At 33.8% G+C, this 25,387-nt stretch overlaps 1 protein-coding gene across 11 annotated transcripts; it reads left to right on the top strand.

Moving 5' to 3' along the window:
* The first annotated feature begins 678 nt into the window (after positions 1–678).
* Positions 679–25,387, top strand: LOC125680627 (abnormal spindle-like microcephaly-associated protein homolog). Of its 11 annotated transcripts, none has more exons than XM_056157329.1 (11): positions 679–2,309; positions 8,857–9,106; positions 11,416–11,596; positions 15,875–16,009; positions 20,202–20,318; positions 21,059–21,184; positions 22,672–22,818; positions 22,971–23,129; positions 23,887–24,052; positions 24,559–24,585; positions 25,151–25,387. In XM_056157329.1, exons 1-10 carry the CDS (start codon positions 2,156–2,158, stop codon positions 24,561–24,563), a joined length of 1,440 nt encoding a protein of 479 aa, XP_056013304.1. In that variant the 5' UTR covers positions 679–2,155; the 3' UTR covers positions 24,564–24,585; positions 25,151–25,387. The 11 variants fall into 11 exon arrangements, 10 of the variants coding, with proteins under 10 accessions (XP_056013304.1, XP_056013299.1, XP_056013303.1 ...); XM_056157327.1 differs by having other exon boundaries at positions 681–2,309; positions 24,559–24,612; XR_008800773.1 differs by having other exon boundaries at positions 23,887–24,585.

Here is a 25,387-nt window from a genome sequence, read left to right as displayed (position 1 = left end):
AGAGATCACAATTCTTTGTCATGTAAACAAGGCTCGTGTCCTGTTTTTGTTTACATATAAACTAGATATACCAGTAAAAGTTCGTTCAAAGCAGATTTTTCAATGTACAAGTTAATTTTGAACATAATTTAATAGTTTCTAGTGTTTAGCACATCTCATTTTGAATGAAACATGCTATTTTCTATCAAGCAATCTATATGTAAACAAAAACATGGCACGGGCCTTGTTTACATAACTATGGATTGTGAGTGTTGTATCTCACTTGTTACTCAAAAACTTATATTCAAATTTTGGTTGACCATTAGAAATTCTATACGTTCGTTAAGGACTGTAAACAATAAAAATGGAAAAGTATTTTTTTCAGCTCAACCATGATCGGGTGTCTTTTAAGCACAATGCGTAGTTAATCTAAGCTAATCAATGTCAGTGTTTGGATCATAGAGGCTAAGCCCGTTTTGGGCCCAAAGTCTGTGGTATCATAAATGTAGACGTTACTACGACTTATTTTTCCTCAGCAGCATCAACTTTTGACAAGATCTGCTATTTTCATGAAATCACTAAATACCCGATATACTTAAAATCTCAAATACCTTAAAATTGATCAAAACATTATTCTTGTGATATTGCACCTAGATAACGAAATTGAACGTTATATTTTGGTTTTCTTAATATTTTGTTTTTGTTTAATTTTTTTTTCATTCAGATTATTTTTACCAATTTTCCCCTTCTTTAAAGTTTATATATTTCGGGTCATTAGTGCGTTTCTCAAAATGGCAGTTAGAGTCAGGAGGTTTTTTTGTTTTTTTTGTTTTTGTAAAATAAGCGATCCAGATACGGCGAACATATAGAAATGTATTATTAAAGTGTGAGGAAGCAAGTAGCGTATTTATAATTGATGTGAAATTTTAATTGACAGGTTCGAAATCTTCCACACTAGTCTGAATTTTGCTGCTGTTATAGATCTAGGCGAGAAACTAATCTCGGCTGAGATTTGGCTTGAAATTTGGCATGCGAGTACGTAGTTAAAACATTAAAGGAGACCGGCAAATTACGCATACCGCACCTAGTTTAAGATTTTTTAGGCATTTGAAGCGAGTGGGTAGTTGTTTTTTTTATCTTGGTCAGAGTTAGACCCCTTTCTATATTTATGGTATCACAGAGTTCGGGTCCAAAACGGGCTTAGCCTCTGTGGTTTCACTTTGGGTATGAATTTACATAGCATTTTCAAAGTTGATTCATTTTCAGAATTTGTGAAAGCCATATAAGCATCTCATTATATCTTGATAGAGAAGTTATTGCAAAATTTGGAGATAGGCCTACATTAGATATTTCCTCGTTCATCTTTGATTTTAGCAGTTTAATCGTATATATGTGCTGGGATACCCTGATACCTTCAAACTTCAATTTGTAAATGGCGTAAAATAATACTCGGAAATCTCCTTTTAAAACTTGATTTCATGTTGTTTTTCGAAACCATAATGATTTTTAATTTTCACATTTAAGTACGTAGTTTGCCATCTGAATAGCATCATCGGAAACCCACGGTTGATTACGCTTCGTTCCTCTCTCCATCACTGCCCAAACTATATTGCCATGCACTCTCCTTCATATACATGTGTACAAGTACATGTGATTTTGAACAGAGTGTGATCCGATTTTCCCCGATAAACCGATGACGTCACAATGCAACTTTGTGGAAAATAAAGACCGCGTCACCATCAAAACTGCATACAAATGTATGTCTATGTTTTTGATAATTTGGATTTAAAAATTAATAATAGGGTATATAATAAATTTATCATTACTACAGTAACTTGATCTGAGTTGGATCACGTCCGTTGATCGGTGCGGATCATCAGATCAAACTCGCTGAAGCGTCTCGTTTGATCTCATGATCCGCGCCTGTCAACTCGACATGAACCAACTCTTGGGATCAAGTTACAATAGAAATAACACATATGTATATTTGAGTATGTTGTAAACTATTTTGTGTTTACAAGTATCAACTATTTAAAATTTTCCCGCCATATATAAGATTGACCTTTGAACTCGTTGCTACCAGTGACGTTTACAATCGGCAGCCATATTTACGATAGAAGGGGATAAACTCGTGTTGTTGTCAAGCCAAACTATCTGCGAAAGTCATAGTTGAATCATGGCAGTCCCATTTTCAAACACAAAACTCAGAGTGCCAAAGGGCTTTCAAAATATTTTAGAAGGTTTAGCGAGAGAATGTTTGAGAAGCCAGCCCGAAAACATATACGAATTTGGTGCCAAATATTTTCAACAACTCTTGCAAGTTCGAGAACGTAAGTATCAATGAATTTCAAGCTTTTGTACACATGTTTTGTATTCTGATAAAATACAATCAGTTCACTTTTTGGGTAATGTTATACTGATATAATTATATTTGTGTTATTTCATGTAAATAAATTGTATATGTTAGTTCGAAATTCCTCAGGTAATATCTTTCCTTTTTTTTTTTTTACTTTCAAAATGATAATCATATAATCTGTGAAATATTTTTGATGAAACACAAATTAGGGCTGGAACCTGTTACAGTGTGTGAAACTAACTTTTCAATCCTGTAAACATTCTGTCCACAATCATTTTAATTGTCTATAGACCACACCAATTAATTGCCGAAATAAAAACACTAAAATTTGCACATGAAAACCAATCACTGAAGATGAAAGATATACGGTGGAAAACCTTGCAAATATTACGAACATTGATTCTTCAGCTTTTTTCAACAGTTAAAGCTTCGGAAAGTTTGTGCTTGGTGGGTTCCCCTCACCTCCTTACAGAAGAGGTCCTATGGTGATGTTGGGTTAAAAAGAGGTCCTCAGTACCCCTTGTTTGTCGTAAGAGGTGACTAAATGGAATGGTCCTTTGGATGAGACCGCAGAAATCGAGGCTCTGTGTCACAGCAGGTGTGGCATGATAAAGATCACTCCCTGCTCAAAGGCCATAAACACCAATGCTAACCTAGTCCTTAATTTTGCACCCCTTCACCAGCAATGGTGACATCTCCATATATGAGTGAGAGATTCTCAAGCTGGACGTTAAACAATATACAACCAACCTTAGGCCAATTCAACTTAATTAGTAGATAATCATCCGGGGTCACAAAAAAATATGGGAGGATTTTATTTTTTCATTTTCATTTCCCAGGGGGGAAAAATTAATGACATAAGGCCTCACACAAAGTGTTAATCAAGTTAACATTCAAAGAATCCTTGGTAGAAGATATAAAACCAACATTCTGTGACTTGATTCATTCACTCCAGTCACTGGGACACAAGTTTGTTTAAAATCTTAACTTTTGTGAAAATAAAACAAAAATTGGGGTGGGGCCATTTTTTGAGGGGCAGGCGGGGATGATAATCTATCAATTAATTTTAATTGGCCTTACAGAGAGCAAATATGTGTCCATATAGAAATGACCACCCAGTTCCTTAGCAATTATGAAGATTGGGATTAGTGGCAATTAGAGAAGATCGCTACTGGTAGCGAAACTTGCATTTATTATCATTTCAGCAAAATTGACCAAGGCCTGAAGGGCACATGAAGATGAAAGCGAAAGTACATACTGAGGTGATTCTGTTCCATTCCCCCATTTTTTAAAAATGGAATACTCTGATTCCATTGATTCATTATTAGAATGTAGAACAATTTATCATAAAAAGGGGTGGGCAGAAACAAATCAATGTAACATAGACTTTATATGACTTGATCAGATTTCCTATAGACAAGTTGGCTTATCAACATTCTGATTGATATAGACCGACAGGATTTTCCATAGACATTGTCTATCGGTCCACCATTAATTTCACACACTGCTGTTAGAATTAGGGTAAGAATGGGGTTTTAATTAACATAGTTGTAGAACTGTGGCTCTGGACGGAAATGGAAGAGACCAGAAAACTAAACAGAATTAAAACCCTGTCTTTTTCAGCGCATGATTCATGTCTTATGTCTCCACATTTTCGAAAGCTCCATCTCAGAAGGGAAGGGAAATTTTTTCCAAATTTCACATAGTAACATATTGTGCCGAAGAAATACATGTGTTAATTTAAAAATTAGATGTACCGAATTTCTTCTCTTGCTGTTCAGTGATGGTTCCTTCAAATTACTCCTCAGAGACTGTCAATGGAATTTTTAAAGAAATTCATGATAGAAAAATATGTATGTAAACACACTGCACTGCCCACATCAGTTTCAAAAAATCTATAACTCCCACCATAATTTATGATTTTTTACAGTTTTTACCAGTTCACCCCTCCCTTTAGTAATATTCCCTGCAAAATTTTTGACAGCCAAGACAATGTGCATACCATAGAGGAACATGTCAGTTACCTACCTGTACATAGTCTACTAGCTGCCATTCGTCTCTTTGTCAACCTTGTCCATGTGCTGTCTGTGAATTTCGGTGTCACAATTATTAGATAAAAATTAGCCTGATTGACAGCTAGCTTTGTTTTACATTTGACTTCTGATAACCATGAGCTTAATTAGGATGAGGACATACCTAAATTACATTATCTTCTTCAACATGAACACTCTCAGTCTGGCAAATCATCATCTGTAAAAATCATTTCAGTAATTTTCATAACAATTATACAGGCTTTGATTTCTTGAAAACCTATTTGTCCGAACTGGATTTTCACTGGCTACAATAATGTAGCCCTATCCGATTTTTTTTTATTCTGACGTTTTCATTTTCTCTCCCCCCTCCCTCCCCCCCGCCAAAAAAAAGTCAGAGAGGGCTACATTATTGCAGCTATACTTTCACTTGCCTGGAGCAATCGGACAACTGTTGATCCCTGGTAAAATCTTTCATCAGTATATGCACTTTCGGGGACTTTTAAGTTTTAAGAACAAATCTTGTTTTATACTGTTACTGAACATTCAGAACAGGATATTTTTTTCTAGATTCCATAGCCCTTGGGACTAGTAATACTTTTAACTAATACTCAAGTGACTGTTAGGCCTATGGGCCTCTTGTTTATTTTTCTTTCAAATCAAAGATTACTCAAATTCCTGCAATTTTAAATCAAGTTGAGTAGGCAGAGTTTCTCTTGAAATTTTTTTGCAGATCTTCTCACTTTTACTCTGTGCTTGAGGGTATCATGTAACATAAATATTCATTAAACAATGTTAAATGGTTTTATTATTTTGCATTCAAGTGTCTTAGTGTTAACTGATTTTGGCCATACTCCTATTTTTTTACAAGGGAAACTTAGAGTAGTTATGCTCTTCTGTCCTTGTATTATGTGATAGGCTTTTTAAAAAAAATATTCTAAGAGTAGCCTATCAGATATGATAATTATTTATCTACTACCTAAGCATTGAACTTTTTAAGGTCACTTAATTCACTCAGGTGACTATTGCTATTGGTCTGTGTCTGTCGTCGTCCGTTAACAATTGAACATTTGAAACTTCTTGATAACTACCATTTCAATTCTTTTAAAAATTGGTATGACGCATCATTGGGATAAAAGGGACATAACTTGTAAATTTCAGGACTGCTGGATGCCTGGGGTCTTAGGGGTAGGGCAAACACTGTCAAATTTCAGAAATCTTCTCTACTTCACATCTGTAAGAAAGATACATTTGATTTAATCAATATGACCATTTTGCCCCACCCTAGTACCAAAACCCCTATCCCTAGGGTCATCAAATTCACAATTTTGATAAATAACTACCTTATACCTGCTCCATTTATAGTGTTAAATCTAGGATCTAGAGAGGGCACACATATCATATGTTCAAAAGGGCACTTTTTGTTGTGGCAAGACAATTACGGGGCACTTTCATTGTATCATACTATGATAGTAATAGAATAATCATTTAACCTCTTTGAAAGTTAATACCTGCTGCCTTGATTTTAAACTTTTCAAATCAACCTTGTGAAATAAAGAACAATTGATTATGTTAACAAATATTTTTTTTAAAATTATAGAGAAAAAAGGGCATGGTGCAATTAAAAAAGGCATGGTGCGGCTTTAGATTTAACGCTTCCATTTAGTTTCAATTTTCAGCCGAGTTGCAACAAAGTTGAACTCGGCTATTGTTTGGTGATGCGGGCGGGTGGGCGTCAACAATTAGTTTCCGGATGATAACTCGAAAAGTTTACAATTTAATCAAATGAAACTTTGATATATTGTTGGGTATCAGGTAAGGAAGACCTCTATTCATTTTCCTCCAAAATGGTCAAAGGTCAAGGTCACAGTGACCGAAAATAGAATGAAAATTTCAGAAAAATTTGGTTTCCGGATGATAACTCAGAAAGTTTAAATCAGAATCAAATGATACTTGAAGATATTGTTATGTACCAGGTAAGGAAGACCCCTATTGATTTTGGAGAAAATAGGTCAAAGGTCAAGGTCACAGTGACTGAAAATAGATGTAAATTTCCAAAAAAAATTGGTTTCAGGAGGATAGCTCGAAAATTTTTAATTTGAATCAAATGAAACTTGGATATATATTGTTGGATACCAGCAAAGCAAGGCCCCTATTGATTTTGGAGAAAAAAGGTTAAGGTCACAGTGACCGAAAATAGATTGAAAACTTCAGACAAATATGGTTTCTGGACAGTAACTCGAAAAGTTTAAAACTGAATCAAATGAAACTTGGTTATATTGTTGGATATCAGGTTAGAAAGACCCCCTATTGATTTTGGACAAAAAAGGTCAAGGTCACAGTCCTGAAAAAAGATTGAAAATTTTGGAAATATCTGGATCTGCATGATAACTCTAAAAGTTTAAATCCGAATATTCACAATTATAACTATGTCACATCATTCCTGACTTTACAATGTATCCCATGCAACTCGGCTCATGCACCCCTGGGTGCATATATCAATAACATGAAGAAGATGTTTATTATGCATTGATCGTTTGTTATGTGTTAACATTTGAATATTTTTAATGTCTTCTTGATAATTACCCTTCCAATTCTCTTCAAATTTGGTAAGAAGCAACTTTGAGACAAGGAGGACATAAATTTTTAATTTCAACATGTTTAAGACTCCTTTACCCCTGGGGCCTTTGGGATGGGGCAGAAACTGTCCAAAAATTGACCAATTTTTAAATTAAAATCTCAACAATTGCATATCTGTAAAAACTAAGTGCATTACAATATTTTACAGATAATCGCAAGTCATGTAGAGTAGCGAGACCTCTACCAAATTTGTAAATTCTGTGACAAACTCTTTTGACATGAATTAATTTCTCAATTTACTAAATATTTAGACAAAGAAAAAACAAACTGTTTTGATATTGCATTAGTCTCAATCTGATACAATATTGCCAATTGGGAGGTTTAGTAATGGGAGGAAATTAATTGAAATGGCTCTATTATCACTATTGATTTTGCTTTTGTGATTCTTTTGTGTTAGTTTATTGAACTAAAAACTGTTTGAAAACTGTAAATGTTCTGTATAGTTGTCAGATCCTGCAGAGGTGCTGATAACATATTGATCACTGCATGGGTTATAAGTAAAAGGGTACCCATGCATCATTGATGAGTCGACAGATAGAACAGCAAAAGGTCCATCGGGGGAATGTGAGTGAAATTCACTGAGACTTACATGCCCACTCACACTGATATGGATAGAACGGTTTTATTTAATAAGAGGATATTGTAATTCAGCAAAGGAGTTGTGTAATTGTGTAAGAAAAAAAAGAAAAAAAAAGAGACACAACTAAGCCATTATTGACAAGGAAACTGATTGACAATGTGCCATCATCAATGAGGTTTTGTTGAACTAAACCAAAGTTACGCAGCATTGTGTGTTACTAGAGAAGATCTGAGTAATGGGTACTAAATTCTCCAGGATTCGGGAATTTGTTGGCAAGAAGAGGTCATCTTTTCATAGCATAGCCTCCTGTGCTAGCTCCGGTCCTATTGATGCACAGGGTAATATAAAAACTGAACATTGATCCTTTTACGTGTTCGGGGTGATAGGATTGAAGTGTAGGAAATTCTACTCAGTGATATTGATTACCAGTACACTACATAAATATACATGTAGTTATGTGTATAGATTAAATGACAAGTGCAATGAGTGTGGGAAATTATGTGGGAGTAATGATGGTCATGCGGTGGACTAGTCAGAAGGGTTTGATTTACATTGTAGAGTCACTTTCTGATAATTTACCTTTGTTTCAATCATGAGTCCTTACGGGGGGGGGGGGGGGCTGCTAGTTTGCACTCTGCCCGCCCTTCTGTCCGTCTCTCACAACCTAGTTTTCCAGACTTTTATTTTTCATCATGCTTTGATTTAGAAAGCTTGAATTTTGTACGTGAGTTTGCTAATTTAAGTTTTGTTAGAGTTGATTTAATTTTACAAGATTTATGGGACTTTAATTATGTCCAGACAGTTTTCCACTTCTGATGTGTAACTTGGGTTAGGAATCTGAAACTTGATATGTGGTTACCTAATGAGTAGAGACAGATCAGGTTTCACTTTTGTGACGAATGACTTGTTTTAACAAAGATTGTAAGAATGGTTGAATGAACTTCTTGAATGTTTGTTTTCTGGACTTTTTTAAATGATGCATTGATTTAGGAAGCTGAAATTTGGTATGTGATTTACTAATCATGTGTTCACAAACCAAGTTAAAGTTTCATTAGAGTGGACTGATTTTTATGAGTTTTATTGGACTTTGTGTCGAATATTCAGTTTTCTTGACTTTATTCTATGATATGCTTTAATTTAGGAAACTGAACAATGCTTTAATTTTTAAAAAAAAAAAGATGATATGGTTAGAGGAAAGAAATTATTTGATATATAACTTGTAGTTTATTTGCTCATCCTGAGGATAATTTTGAATGTTTTGATGAATTTAGAGACTGGACACGACCCAGCTGTTCATGGTTCAAGGTTAGAGGACCGCTTCTACAACAATGACTCCTTCCAGAGCCCCTCCACTGACCCCGGTGACCCGCAGCAGCAAGAGGCTGCCCTGAAGATTCAGACAGAGTACCGCCGGCACCATGCAGAACAGGAAGTTGACACATTGAAGGAAGAGGACGCTGCCGTTAAAATACAGTCTGGCTTCCGTGGATACCAAGACAGACAGAAAGTTCTACAGATGAAGTGAGCAGAACAAGATACAGTCGTACAAATAACGCAGCAGGGTTCTTTAAGATAAAAGAAACTGCATGCGTGTTTGCAGGCTTCAATTTTAATATTGGCTCATAAAAAACCCAACCCCAGTTCTACTTGGTACATAAATTGGTAAAGCTTGTATACATTGTTTATGCCATCTGATTCTTTAATTATATTGATTAGTGTTTGTATGGCACTGGGTAGACATGAATAATGAGAGAAGGGGAACCTCTCTGTGTGCACAGCTTCACTTTGATAAACTCAATAGAATGAAAAGGATGAGAATTCATTTCACTGTGTTCATGAATAATTTAGACCACAAAGAATATATTTCAGCATACGAGATAAATTCATACCAAAAAAACCCTATAAATCAGGCATAATTGATGAATTGTCACATTCATATAGAAATGGACTGTTATTACCTGCTAGTAGTTTTCTGATAATAATGTCTGCTGGCTTTATTACCTGCTGGTAGTCTTCTGGTGATAATGACTGTTGGGTTAGGAGACCAAATGTTAAGGATGTATGCTACGCCAGAGAAATTTGATAATGGATGAAAAGTGGAGGATATATGCAACAATATTTTGAAATTGAAAACTTCCAAATATACTTTATTTAGTCAAAAAGTGCAGTTTTAGTAGATGGCAATCTGGAAAAAAAATTTTAAAACCTTGCTGGACTTGAACCTCTGATCAACGGTTCAGCAATCAATGTGCTAACCTACTGAGCTACTCAGCTAGGTGATTAGAAATGAATCTTTTTCTACAGTTAGTAAATTTTCAACTCTAAATACACCCCCATGGGTTAATCTATTTGTTATGAGGAAATTGCCCTTTCTTAAATGATTAGGAATTTGGGTGGGAGTTAAGATACCCAAGGGCAAGTAGCCTGCTGCATGTTCTTGGGATCTAAGCCCTTCCGGCCAAAATTGATAATGGAATTCAATGCATTAAGGAGAGCTTAAAACACCTCTTTTCAGTGATATGCACTTTCAGATCTCCCATTTCTTTCAAATGAAGTTTGGGAGACTTGTTAGTTTAAAGAGGGGATTATTTGAGTGTCTTCCAAATCGTGCGAAATTTTAAAATGTTGTTTAGGACAACAAAACACAGAGATCTCCAGATTTGAAGGTTCTCACTTGTGTTTTCCCTGAGTTATGTCCCTTGATTATACAGAAAATAACTTTTTTTCAGTTTATAAAGGATCATTTCAGTGTAACAAAAGAAAAAACCTATTATTCCAGATCTTTTTTTAGTCTTTGCAGCAATCTCGCCCATATCATTCTTGTTTGTCACATATGGCTGAGTAAATGTATTTTAATTGTTTTTGAATACCTTTAGTATGTGGACATAGACATAAACTTTTAACAGACCTATTACAATGATGTGCTAGCTTGGTGCAAGTATTGTTCACATATTTTGAGCTTTATAGGATATTTAATATTTTGTAATGGTGCATATCCAGTCTTAATTACATTCAGGCTCACTCCTTACTTGATATACTTTCATTTTACAAGACATTTGTTTTTGGCAACAATAAAACATGTCACTGGTGCATGATGCATGTATTTGAATTATATAAAAAAATCTTAGGGACAGGTCTGTCTTGAAGGACTTCAAAGCCAAAATTCATGTCAAAATTGGTGCTTAAAAGGTGAATTTCAGGCCAAATTTGAAGGTTAATTTCAACATTGTAGATAATGAATTATAAGTTTGAAATGAAAATATGAAAAATTCATATACATATACACCAGAAAATAACTTAAAGAAACCTGATATAACAATGTGACTTTTTCCAGAAAACTGTTCTCCTCATAGGTCTTTTCTTTTGTCACCCTGAATGGATCCTCTGAATGTTAAATTTTAGCTAGTCCTGTCTATACTATTTTGCATTTGAATTGTTTTTGATAGAGTAAGATTTCTTAGAAGGTACTATCATGCATTTGAATTGTTTTTGATAGAGTAAGATTTCTTAGGAGGTACTATTTTGTATTTGAATTGTTTTTGATAGAGTAAGATTTCTTAGGAGGTACTAGTATGCATTTGAATTGTTTTTGATAGAGTAAGATTTCCTAGGAGGTACTATTATGCATTTGAATTGTTTTTGATAGAGTAAGATTTCTTAGGAGGTACTATTATGCATTTGAATTGTTTTTGATAGAGTAAGATTTCCTTGGAGGATTACCTGTGTCCTATAGGTACAGTATTATGGGTTAAACAATTAACACACATTTTTAATGCTGGAAAGTGAACATGTGACATGTGAATATATCTGCAATGTATTTATTGTTTCAGAGATCCCGAGGCTTATGCCAAACAGCAGAAGGAGGCTGATGAGAGGCTGTCGAAGGGAGGAAGCAGTAAAGACGAAAGCGTGGATATTGATCTCGATGATCCAGAAGTGGCAGAGGCAGCTATCAAAATCCAGGCAGGGTTCAAAGGTTACAAAGCTCGCAAAGAGGTCAAGGACAAGAAGGTAGGTTATGGTCAATGTTGAATTGAAAGCATGCACTGTGTAGCACAGAAAATGTTGCTAATTAGAGAGTGTGATCGTTTGTTATACTGACGTGATAATAATTTCAACAAATTCTCTACTCGTGCACTTGAATTTACATTCATAAATGAAAGAACTATTGATTATGTATTATATTAGAAATTTTTTAAATTCATTTCAAAACCATTTTTATTACCTGTTCAGGTTTTTATGGTAAGTCAAAGTAGTCAAGGAATAACAGACATAATTGGATGTTTAGTATGGAGGTGCTTTATATATTGTGAAAGTAATGAGGCTTGATGTTAAAAGATGTGTGTTGTGTGTGTGAGAATTGAGCTTACAGTGTGGCTTCTTGCTTACAGTGTTGTCTAAACACAACAGGTCATCTGGGACTTGTGTCTTTTTGTCATTTGTTGCTTGGAACATATCGTATTCCGTAACATTTGTTAATGCATTGCAAGTAACTGATGGTCTACCTGGATTATTTGAGCAGCCATGAATGGAAATTAAAAAATATAGTTGCTCCATCAGAGAATATGTTATGGAAGCTTCATAAAAACTCTAAAATTTATGTTCCTGGCAAATTGATTCTATTATGAGTAGAAGACTTTGTGATGAATCCCTCATCTCCTGGGATTCCTTGATACTTGTCACTATAATGGAAGTCTACACACACTATAATGGACTCTCTCACCCATGAGTCTTCATCAGCCAAATATTGGGGTGAATTGATCCAGACCAGAAGAGTCACTACAGCCAACCAATATATGTTATGAAGAGTTTGAGGCTCTAAATTACTTCTCTATACTGAGGTCTGTATTTGTACAGATCAATTATTTTGTCAGATATGTTGCTGTCAGTAATCTGCAACAGACTTATGAATTAGTGGCAGTCAAATCTGATTTGCTTCAGCCTCAATACAGGAGAGATTTATAAGGCGGTTGTACATTGCTTTGTTAATGGATCGCCTTTCGAGAGATTTTTGGTGTGCTTAAGAAATCAGATTTTTTCCCCTGCAAACTAATTTGTTGTGAATGTCAGAAAGTATTGAATTAAAAAGAAAATATCACTCCCATCTTTTCATTTTGACGCAAGCTTCAGACATCTTTCAAAAAAGGAGTGGGGGGGGGGGGCAGTGTTTTTGATGTTTTTTCCCCCAAGTTTTGATGATATTGAAAATTTAATCTAGAAAAACAGATCTATGTATAATTTGAAGGGGGAAAAAAAACCTTTGAAATGCAGCCCCAAAAAAAAAAAAAGATTCCTTACACAGCATTAAATTATAAGATCATCAGAAGAAGAACTGGATGCACCTTAATTTCTGGTTTTTGTGGCTCAGCCCAGTTGCTGAAAATGAAGGTCATCCTTCCGCTCAGACAAATGAATAGAATTTATATTTGGTTGTTAGTGCTGCTTATTTTAGTGATTCCTTCATTTTAATGTCAGGGTTTGAGATGCATGTACTTATTGAGACACCTGTTTTAATCCTCTCTCTACACAGGCCACCATATAGAGGACTTCACAATGACAGTGAGGATGGATTCACACATTATTGTTATAAGGACCTTCATTAATTCCCGTACCTGTCTGTTTACAATTGTAATTCATCAGAGAAATATATATATAGTCATGCCAAATCTGATCATTAAAAAAATAGTCTCCAAAATTGATGGAAAAGGCATATGTCAGTGGAACAGAAAGTGGAACCCAGTGAAATGAACAGAAAGTGGAACCCAGTGAAATGAAACTCTGTCGGTTAACAAATCTAGGGGAAAATGTACATGACAGAGGAGATGAAAATTACTTGTTTTATCCCAGTTCTAATGTCTTATCCTAATTAATTCAATCCAAAAATGAACAGTTTTGATTAATTGGGGGGGGGGGGGGATGTAGAATGGTGATATGGATTATCTTAGTCATTACTTAGTGCACTAGCAAGCACACAATATTGACAACCAGGTTCATTCTTTTTTATGCTTTGTTTCAATTTCTGTTGGAGTTGTGTTTTTTCCTGTCAATTCTCATTTTATCAATACATTGTAAATCACCTCATTTGAGAGATTGTATCCGCACAAATTAGCTACACAGGTCGTGAAAATAAGATTCTCATGAATATTTTTTACATAAAGAAACAGCATTAAACAAATTGGACATTCACAAAAATCATGTCTCACTGAAAATTCTTACAAGGGAAACTTTCAGAAATTAAGTCTTGCAACATTTTCCTAATTTACGGTATATGTTACTTATGAAGCGTGCGATGTTATTATGGGCACAAGACATTATAAAGATATTAAGAAATTCAATACATGAAACAGAGGCGCTGTAAAAGCATTCAGCCATTAAATGCTGGCTCTGCTCTGGTAATGCTTCTTTCACACAATATACTTCCCAACATATCTAACCCCCATTGGTATTTTTTCATCTTGAAATATGTCATGTCAAAGAACAAGGAATGATTATGCCCATAAGTGGTTATTAATTTAGAAAGACATGATAGGAGTATTTTTGCTAAAACCAATCATTAGAGAGACCTTAGCTAGCTGCAATAATGTAGCCCTCTCAGACTTTTTTTTTGGGGGGGGGGGATCGGAGAGGGCTTCATAATTGTAGCTAGAGTGACCTGTCATATCAGTGGTTAGGGTGCTCACTTGGCAACTGTGAGATCCGAAATTCAGATTCTTTATCCCAGCACCACAGCAAACTTGAGCCGTAGGTTTAGTGACTGGTCCTTTGTCAAGCACCCATCTTTAGAAGTGAGAGTCATGGGTCTTTCAGATATGACCTTAAAAATGGAGGTCCCGTGTCGCAGTAGGCGTTAGCACAATCAGTATCACGATCTCACTGTTATGTCAGTATAATGAATTACAGAAGGATTCAGACTCACTTCTTTGTTGGTATCAAAGTGTTCAAGATAGATTGCATTGTGTTTATTTGTTGTGCACTTTGTCTGACTGTACAAAAATGAACATTAAGTCGAGATAAATCTAAGGTGATTAGCTACACCTTGACAGAGCTTCTCAAATCAGCATGAAATGATTTTGAAATTATGAAAAATATTATGATATGTAAGAAGTACATATGTTAAAAAGGAAAAAAATATATGCAATTTAAATCGTTAAAAAACATGATTTTCAAACATTTATTTCAATAAATTTGAACAAAAGACTCCGGCAGATTTGAACTCAGGATTTGTGGGTCAGTAAACTGATACGTTATGCACTGAGCTAAGATGATAGACAAACAAATCAATCGATACAAGTAATTTTACAAAACATTTGAATTCCCATCTTGTGACATAGTGTCGTAAAAAGTACAAGTCTTGGTGCAGTGAGCTAATTTAATCAAGAGGTAGTTTTGTTTTCAAATTAAAGTTAAAAGAAAACTTTGCCGGTTCTTGTAATGTGCAATAGTCTTCTATGCTCTAATCGCACTCTAATGTGAAATCAATAAGAAACAACGCACAAATAAGAAAAAGTGGCAGGATGCATTCTATAATTGCTCAGTATTATCACATCAATATGAATTGGTAAAGTTTCATACACAAGTCAAAAAACAAAACATTTCCACAAAGAGTAATAAACAGACTCTTCTTGTCAGTTGGGAATCAATAATTTTGCCAGCTTGGAAATCATGCATTCCCATGTTGGATGTGTATCAAGGTTTGGAGCATTCCAAATTTTTCTTATGAGATCCTTGTGAATCTGAATATCATCAGTTGTCATCTGTTTTATTGGACATTGGATTATTATATTCATTTTCGGCCAAATTCATTTCCATTAGAGTTGAAGTTTGCAGATTCTTATAACTCGGAGTTGTACAGGTAGAATTCAACTGCATTTGTTTTTTCGTTGTTTAGAAACTGTTGATAATTTTGTTCAGGTTCACTTTTTTGTTTGTTTCTAATTTGGACATATTTGTTCTGTTAAGTTTTGTTGAATTTTTTTCAAAATTGTTCATAATTGATTTAAAGACAGTTGTAAGTTTCATTGATATATTCATCATATACAAGAGCATTTATATTAAAATTTAAAAAATTATGTAATTTTTAGGAAATATAAATTTGTATCATAAAAACTGAAAAATTAGTGTTCAATGCTTATATGCACATTTGAGCAAAGTTTAATGTATTTAACTGATTTAAGACATAGAGGATTTTATACTAATTTGCATATGACCCTAATTGTCTCACACACTCTTTTAGAGAATCTACCAAAAACATGTGCAGGTTAACAGTTTGATGTGTTACTAACTTTCTAGGAAAAGACCAGCACAGGAAGTAAATCAGGTTCCCCGTTACCCAGTGAGAAAGAAATGGCAGAAGCTGCCACTAAAATTCAGGCAGGGTTCAGAGGTCATAAAACTCGACAAGAGATGAGCAAGAAGAAAGCAGAGGTTTGTGTCTTAGCATGACACTGTAGGTGGAGGGGTTTCATGTTAGAGCACTAGATATTGGATATAGAGCACACATAATAGTATGGTTCTATCGGCCTCTGTAGTGTAGATTAGAGTATACAGAAGTAGTGAAAAAGAATGAAGTGGATTCAAAAGTGTGGTGGATATTGCCAATAAGAATTAGATATCTGTTACTATATGTGACATGTTTGCATTGTCATTCTCAAATGACTGAAAAACAGTGTTGTTTATCAAAATTTTGATACTCATTTTTTGAAAAACAAAAAAATGTTTGCTTACTTAGGTGAGGAATTTCCTTGTAATATAATGCACATTTCAATAGTATACTGGAAACAGGATCATGAAATTTATTGATCACTGATCATTTCTGGTTCTATTTCAGAGGTCTAGGGTAAAAAAAAAATGAAATGGTATACCCTTAATGGTAAACTACATGCGTTAAGCATAGTGGTGTGAGGATTCAATAAATGTTGGCAATATTCACCTCAGATATCAATACTTCTACTTCAAGTGTCTCTGCTTCTGATGCAAAACACCTACTAGTACATGTACCGATGTATTTATAGGAAAACACTATAGCACCATGTTTGCTAGCCAAGGGTTTACGATCCACTCCACTTCGAGCGGAGTGGATCGTAAACCCTTGGGTAGCGAAGATGCTATAGCACATGCACCAGTTAAAATCTTATCAGCTTAGCACCAGAATCAATGTAACATATATTAACAATTGCACAGACTGTAACAGGTAGCACCAAAATATTGCATCTAATATCAATAGCACCAGTAGCATAGCATAAGAATATAACAACACTATAAAATATTTGACATTTTTAGGTCAATGTGATGGTTTAGTGACCTATTAAAGTACAATTTTCAGTGTACCAGGAGGGCAAGGGGAATTTTGTACTTCGGGGGTAGCTAAAGCATCATATTCACAAGGAAAATGTCAATAATTGTTTCTTTATATGATTGAATAATTCAAAACTTTCTAATAGAGCCTACAATATGATACTTGGTTGGCCATCTTTGTTTACAGCTATAGTGCAAGACCTAGTCAAAAGTGGTTAGAGATGTGAAGATTTGTTTAACATGTGATATTATTAATGATTTAAAACATCAAAATTGGCTATCAGAACTTTAACCAAATGATACCTTGTCATTCATTTATGTTTACAGCTACAGTGCAAGACCTAGTCAAAAGTGATCAGAAAATAATATCCATTCATATAAATTTGGGAATTCCCAATTTGTTTTTGGTCCAATGTTGGAAAAAAAAACAAATGTTACATTCACTTGAAGGCACATGAAAGGGAATATTATATTCTATCTTATCTAATTTGTTGGAACTCAGCTAATCATAAAGCTCAAAATTATTCAGTCATATATTCATATACTTTAATTAGCATCACATTAGCATTTCATATATCATTCAACATCTTCATGAGTGAGATTGTCACCTAAGGCTTGTTATTGTAGAAATATGTACAACATCTTTGTCAGTATTTAGGAAATACAGAGTGTCAGAAACTACTAGGAATGCATCTAATTTGATTTTTCTAAAAATGGTCTCCTATGTGCCTTTCATTCTCATTATTTTTTGTTATTTAAGACATTTACTGTATGTTTTAAGGTAGCTCCATCCTCATGTGACTAATCAATATTAATGGTTAAAAGTGGAAAAACTTTATAAATTTCCACTCAATATAGTTTAATTCAATTAATAACCAAAGAAAATGTATATGTTGCCACCTTTTTAAAGATGTCAGACATACAAAAACAGAAGTATATATCAACATCAGAAAATCATTTTCATTTTCGTTAAACAGAATAATAAAAATAGATAAAAACTTGTTGAAATGACAAAATTTAAATATCAACAGTTTTAAAAAAAACCTACTAATTCATAAATATGTATAGATTAATCATGGATATTAGGGAAACCAATATATAATAGACATCCAGTTGAGGAAATTCCAGCACAGGAGTTATTGCCCTTGACAACATTTTTAAAATCATAAATAATTGATTATCTATGGAAAATATAAACTTTTTCAGTATTAATAGTCAACCAGATTTTTTATTATATCCAGTGAATAATATTCCTCAGAAAGATATATTTCTATCATGCACAAAGTTTAATTTATTAAGATTTTTGCAAAAACCTATGACATCACATGAGGATCGAGTAACCTTAACTGCTGTGGTTAAATAATTCAATTATGATCTGGTTGTCATGAGGAATCATTACCTTTTTTTTTCAATGAAATTAAGATTGGTCAAACTCAGTTAATTTTTGGTGCTTGAATAAAATGAATGTTACAATAGTGAGTTTTTAAAAAAACCAAAACAAAATAGAATTCAGAGTAAAAATAATTTCCCCCAGAAAAGCAATAAATGTATTCTATTGCAAATAAGGTCATAAGAAGAGATAGGCAATAGATGAATACTTCATCAATATTTTGAAATTCATATTTCGAGAAGAGAAATGTTTGCTTGTAATTAAAGTGAGTTCGTGCAAATTGATAATGTAATGGCTTACTGGAAACAAATCATGAATGGTATTGATCACTTTTATCTCAATTTCAAAGGACTAGCATCTCTTATGTAAAACAGTAGAAATTTAAAGTTAATCAGGCATCTAATTAACTAGGTGGTAAAAAAATAATCAATGTCTCTTGAATGTATGTAAGCATTGGTTACATTAGCTGCTAGCCAATTCCTATAGATGTAAGCATCAATTACATTGGCTGCTAGCCAATTTCTGTATGTTAGCATCAATTACATGGGCTGCTAGCCAGTTCCTAGAGGTAAGCATCAGCTATATGGGATGCTAGCCAATTTCTGTATGTAAGCATCAGTTATATTGGCTGCTAGCCAATTTCTGTATGTAAGCTTTAATCACATTGTCTACTATCTATTTTTAATTTATTTTTTTAAATAACAGACAATCCAACAGTTAAGGTATACTCCATCACCACATTCACAGATCTCAGTATTGTAATCATTTTATACATAGTCAAGTTAATAGTGTTGAGGTATGCCTGTTCTCTGTCAGTTACATCACAATGAAAATTGATATTTGATGTATGGTTTATTTCTAAGATTTACTTTGTAGCTACATACTTCTCTTCATAATTAAATGCAATCTAATTAAAATCAGCTCTTTTCCTAATTTTTCTAGCATAGAATATCGGAGCAATTGGAAAAGATCTCAATAATTTAATTAGATTGTTATTTCAAAATGTTGATATTAGGGGCAGAAATCAACACTCACTCTGACTTCTTTTAGGCATCAATATCGTCATTGTAAGGGATACATAACCATTATTGTCCACTACTATATATAAATAGATTGATAAGTTGCATCATCTCTCAATCTGTTGAGAAATTCATACCTATTGTTCTCTCTTTAAGCAATATTTCTGAACAGCATACAGTACCCATCAGATCTTTTAAGAGCTAACCAAGAATTTATGCAATGCTCACCTAGAGGAACTCGGAAAGCGAGTGTGAAATTTGTCAAATCAAAATTGTATGTTTTTGATAAGTTCAATATGTTGATTCACTATATTAATTTGATTATCGACAATGAAAATTGTTGCCAAATATGTGAAGAAATTGTTATGATTTTTGTTTCTTATTCCATTTGAAATGTTTATCATGAATTGCAGTCAAAATTTTACTAAGAAATAAATGTGCATATTTGGAATGCATAAGGGGCAGGCTTGTGAACTATTTGCTTAGACGTAAAAATTTAGTCTGATCAGTACTGTTAGTTGGTATCTGTGTTGTTCTAAAAATACAAATGTAGTCTTAGTTGATAACTGTGTTGTTCTAAAAATACAAATGTAGTCTTAGTTGATAACTGTGTTGTTCTAAAAATACAAATGTAGTCTTAGTTGATAACTGTGTTCATCTAAAAATGCAAAATGTAGTCATGAAGTAACCTTATTAATTAGCAATACATTTGAATAGTAAATTTTCATACAGCTGTGAAATAATGGTCATTCAAATTATTTTACTGTAAACGGCTTGGCATGAACGTATTCTTAACAATTCCATTTCAATATTAAAAGCAATTCTGACAGCTTGTAAATATGAGCAAATTGTACAACTGTAACCAAAGTGACTAAACTAACAGCAAGCTTTGTAACTGCTTGACAATTAACAGGTTAAGGAGGATCAGGGTTTAAGTGATTTAAACAAATCCGATGTAGAAAATGCTGTCGTTTTGATCCAGGCTGGTTTCCGTGGTTACCAGGCACGAAAAGAGATGAAACCTCTGATGGTTGGTTGGTTGGTTCTCTTAGTATAGCCTATAGCATTCATTGCTTGTGTGTGTTCTGTGGCATTTAGAATCACAGTCCTCTTTATTGTTAGAGCAGCTTTATCATCTCTGTTTGATATTTGTATTCCTATAGTTCTGAATTATCATTCATTTATTCTATCTATCCGTTTCAAGCTGAACTTTTCATGCCTATATCAGCAGTTGATGTGTTATAGAGTGAAGCTTTTAGTGACTGTTGTTCACCTGAGGAATCAGCTTACATGGAAATATCAGTCACGCTTGCAGTCCATCATATATTGAGCCCATGAACAAACACTTCAATATCCCCAACATAATTACCAGTGATATTTCACTGACCATATATAACGCAATTAATCAATCAGTCATAGCATTTACAGGGTGCCAAAATAATCTGTACTTTTCTTAAGCTTCTTTCATTTTCATTACTGCTGTAATCATACTTTCTTTTTTGCTTTTATTCATTAGTCTTTTAATGTCTCTGTTAAATTCACAAATGAAATGATTATGCTGAGAGCTCATGGATTTCACTTAAACTCTAGTTGAGAGTAAAAATAGATGCAATGGCTGATTAATTTTCATGTGTATGAGTTTATTATAGCTTTTAAATTTTGATGCGCTTTGTAATTTTGTGGTGGGAGACAATACTGATGTCTAGTGTTTTCTTGCTTTACTTGCTCTTGTTCAGCTAACTTTTGTTTTATTGGGCGATAACCATATAGGAACCATCTCAACAGGAAGAGGAAGTAGATATTGACCTCGATGACCCGGATGTAGAACAAGCTGCTCTTAAAATTCAAGCAGGGTTCAAAGGTTACAAGACTCGCAAAGAATTTGTGAACAAGAAGGTTGGCACCAGAACTAACCCCTAGTTACTAACATGTACCTGTACCAGTCCACAATTAATCATAAAAAGATCAATATACATCACTTTATTACCCGGTACAAATATACATTATAGTTACTAACATGTACCTGTACCAGTCCACAATTATTAAATCATAAAAACATCAATATACATCACTTTATTACCTGGTACAAATATACAAGTGTTTGCATACTGTTATTTCAGGACATTTGGTGTTGAATCATTAATTGATGTCTGTGTTTAAAGATGAGAATTTAATTCATTAGCAAACAAAATAGAAAAGTTATTCATGTTTATGTCAAACACTGCATCAGCTCCAATCGTGATACTCTAGCTAATTCATGTTTATGTCAAACACTGCATCAGCTCCAATCGTGATACTCAAGCTAATTCATGTTTATGTCAAACACTGCATCAGCTCCAATCCTGATACTCAAGTACACATATGGTGCTTCATTCATTACTGTAATGTAACCCGAAAATTTTGTACATTTAAGAAACAAATATCATTTCTGAAAATAATAAATGAAGTGCATGTTAGTGCTTCGTGAAAAATGTGCTGGTGTGAAGCATTCAGTTCAATGAAGTTCATTTCTTGTTTTTAATTTTATTCTACTTTCATTTCTGTTGGAATTACCAGTTGTTAAATAAACATTCTATATTTATCAAGATTCATACGCACATTGTTTACAACTGCAACACATTAATGAGGAAATGGCTATCAATAATACAATGAATTTATAGAGATATAAAAGCTAAAAAAAAATTGTAGAGACATCAAAGGCTAAAAAATTGGAATGAAAATATTGTTTCAAACTTATGAATTGAAAGATGAAATTCTTTGTTAATTAATTCCTCTACTAGTGCACATAAAACTACAATTGTAAATGAGTATGAATTTATGATAATGAATGAAGAATATATTTTATAAGAATTTACTGTAACACTGCAAATGCATGTCCAGTAGGAGTTTCCTGATCATATACTAGTTCATGTCCTTTGATACAAGTCTGTCATGGCTGCTATTTGTCCTTGACTTTGTTTAAATGAATGCAGGTTGCATATATGACAGGGACTCTTATTAACACATTAACAGGTGTCATGTAATATTAAGGTCTTGTCATTTCTGATAATATACATATGGTAAGGCACCAGATATAGTATTCCTTCAAGAACAGCAATATTGGCATGATTATATATACAATAAAAAATTGTGTAAATCTCCTTACTTTGAGATAAATTTAGATCAGCGCTGCATTCTTTAAAACATTTTTTTTTTAAAAATAAGACTTTGATCATGATAAACAAACTGTCCTGTACTAACCAGCAACCAGTTATAGGTTCAGGTTGAACTTTACCTATATCAAAGAATCCGTATACCATACCTTTAAAGCAATCTATAGCACAATATATAATATACTAATCAAGCTTGCTTACTAATTTATGTGACCCTTGACCCCTGTACAGGTAGAGAATTCAGAAGTCACCCCTACTGGCAAACAAGGGCAGGACGAAGTCATTGATATAGATCTTAATGACCCAGAAGTAGCAAGTGCTGCAGCTAAGATTCAGGCAGGATTTAGGAAAAAGGCTCGAAAATCTGATCAACAAAAGGTTCTTCCCTTTAGCAATCTATGCATGCCCATTCTGATTTTGATGTCTGGAAAAAGAAATTCCAAAATTTTTTTTCCGTGTGTTTGTTAAAAATGAAAAATATTCCAACGTACTTAATTCTATACCCATTTTACCTCCAATGCCCTGCACAGAGCAAGGTCACGAAAACCAGCAGCCCAGTACCTGTGTCCCAACCTGAGCCTGAAGAAGAAGAGATCGATATTGATCTCACGGACCCTGAAGTTGAGAAAGCTGCCCTTAAAATCCAGGCTGGATTTAAAGGCTTTAGAGCTAGGAAAGATGCCCATCAGGTTTGAGCCCGTTTAGATGGTTGTTTGCCACTGGGTGTTCTCTGTGTTGTATTTCAGAATTCCATTTTAACAACTGCATGAAACCCTTTAGAAATAACAAAGAGTGTTTTCCCAAATCCCCACTGTATACACTGAATTTGTATATATTTTTAGTTAATATCAGAATTTCGATTTTCAGGTGCGGAATAGAAGTCTTATTTTGTATGCATGGTTACTTTTCTTCCTGTTAGTTTCTCAAAGTTCTGTTTTCAATATTTTATCAAAAATCAAAAATCTCTGCATGCAATTCAAATACTTTGTACTTATTTTAGCGGGTTTGATAGTGTAGCACCTTTGTTGCTGAAGCAAGAGCACTAATTCCTTAGTCATCCTTTACTTTATACAGTAGAAGCACAAACGCTGGCTATGTCAACGAGTGAACCAGCTATAATTGTGCAGAGTTTTCAAATTGGTCTCATGAACATTTAGCATTGCATTCTGTTGTCTATACTCAGCATTTTTCTTCCAGTAGATTATATATGGTTAATTGAAGAATTTTATAGAATATATTGAAGAGTAGATATTGAAAAAGCACTTGCAGTGAAATAATCATATGTAAACATATATGTTTAAAACTGGGTATAGTGTGTAAAAAATTTAATTTAAATTTTAAAAAATTGAAACTGATCTGAAATATTTTGAAAGACAAGTTCAGAAATTGCAATAATGTTATTTCTTTAAGTGGAATTTCTTATTAAAGTCTGTCTAAATGTTCCAGGATGACAAGGGAACAGAATCCAAACCTGCGGAGGAAGCCCCTAGTCAAGATCCGGACCTTACTAGCAAAGAAACAGAGGAAGCTGCTCTAAAAATCCAGGCTGGATTCCGAGGCTACAAAACCAGGCAGGAAGTAAAGGGACAAATGGCCAAGGAGGAAGTTAAAGGTGAGGAAGCAGACATTGATTTAAATGATCCTGAAGTGGAAAAAGCCGCAACGAAAATACAGGCTGGCTTCAAAGGATACCAGACCAGGAAGGAAATGAAGGATAAAATGGCCAAGGACACTAAAGAGGAAGGAAGGAAGGAAGAGGAAGTGGACATTGATTTAAATGATCCTGAAGTGGAAAAGGCAGCTACCAAAATCCAGGCTGGATTCAAGGGATATAAAACACGGAAAGACATGAAGGACAAAAAAGAATAATTTTTTTTTTATTATTTACGATAGGAACCAATTCTAATTCCAATGAACAATTCCATATATAGTGCAGCTTGATTTTTCACACTCTCTCCCTAGGCTTTTCTCCATCAAGTTGTTTTATAGATTGTTTGTGCATTTAATTTACATGCAGTTTTTTGCTCATCTTTTGATGATTTTTAATGACACATTTTTGAATTGATGTATTGTAAATTCCTTGAGCTATTTTCTGAATGCTTTATTTCTGTTTTGCAGACTGAAATGTCTGATATACAGACCAAGGTGAAGGACTGATGATGCACACACAATGCAAGTTTTTCTTTCACCTGTGTGTGGTGGACAAATTTAGACTTTGCTGCATTAACACCCAGCTTTGAGCTTCGTATTTACTTGTAGTTAAATATTCATGAACAAAATGTTGTCAGGCAATTTAAGTAAAATATCAATTATTCAATTAACCGCCTTTTAGGGAATAATCCACTTTTTTTTCTTTAGCTGTTTATTCTAAATAAATTCATTATAAACATTTATGAATAAATATGTATGCATATATTTAAAAGTGAAAATAACACGGAATTCATCACATGTTTCACAACAGATTGCTTTTATCACAGTATATGAACACACACAAAAAAAAAACCCTGCAAGTCTGTAGTGGCTAAATTCTGTTATTTAAAAAAAATGATGTGTGGTGTGTTGGCATTAGTTGGGGTGTATGAACAATAGATGAACACCTGCTTACAGTTCAAATTAATTTTCCCTATATTTATTGATTTTTATTATATTTCATAATTTTCTACAGTCTGTGATTTTGTCTTATATTAATCTAATGTACATTCCACTCCAGGTTAATTTGTGATCTTCATGTGGGAAAAAGGAGACCCTACAATCTTCTCTCTTTGTAGAACAAAGGACAATCTATTAATTTCATATTTATTATTATTTATATGTACATGTTGGATTTTGTCCATTTGCATTTTCTGAATTCTGTAAATACAGTTATGTTGCTGTCTTATACTGAATTGTTTGTTTAAATGAAATATATTAAATTTTGTACCGAAGATAGTACATATTAATGCATAAA

The sequence above is a fragment of the Ostrea edulis genome, chromosome 2, assembly GCF_947568905.1.
Source record: "Ostrea edulis chromosome 2, xbOstEdul1.1, whole genome shotgun sequence".
In the NCBI taxonomy this organism is placed as follows: domain Eukaryota; kingdom Metazoa; phylum Mollusca; class Bivalvia; order Ostreida; family Ostreidae; genus Ostrea; species Ostrea edulis.
Note: the sequence above shows the minus strand (reverse complement) of the source record. Positions and strands in the feature narration are given on the sequence as shown.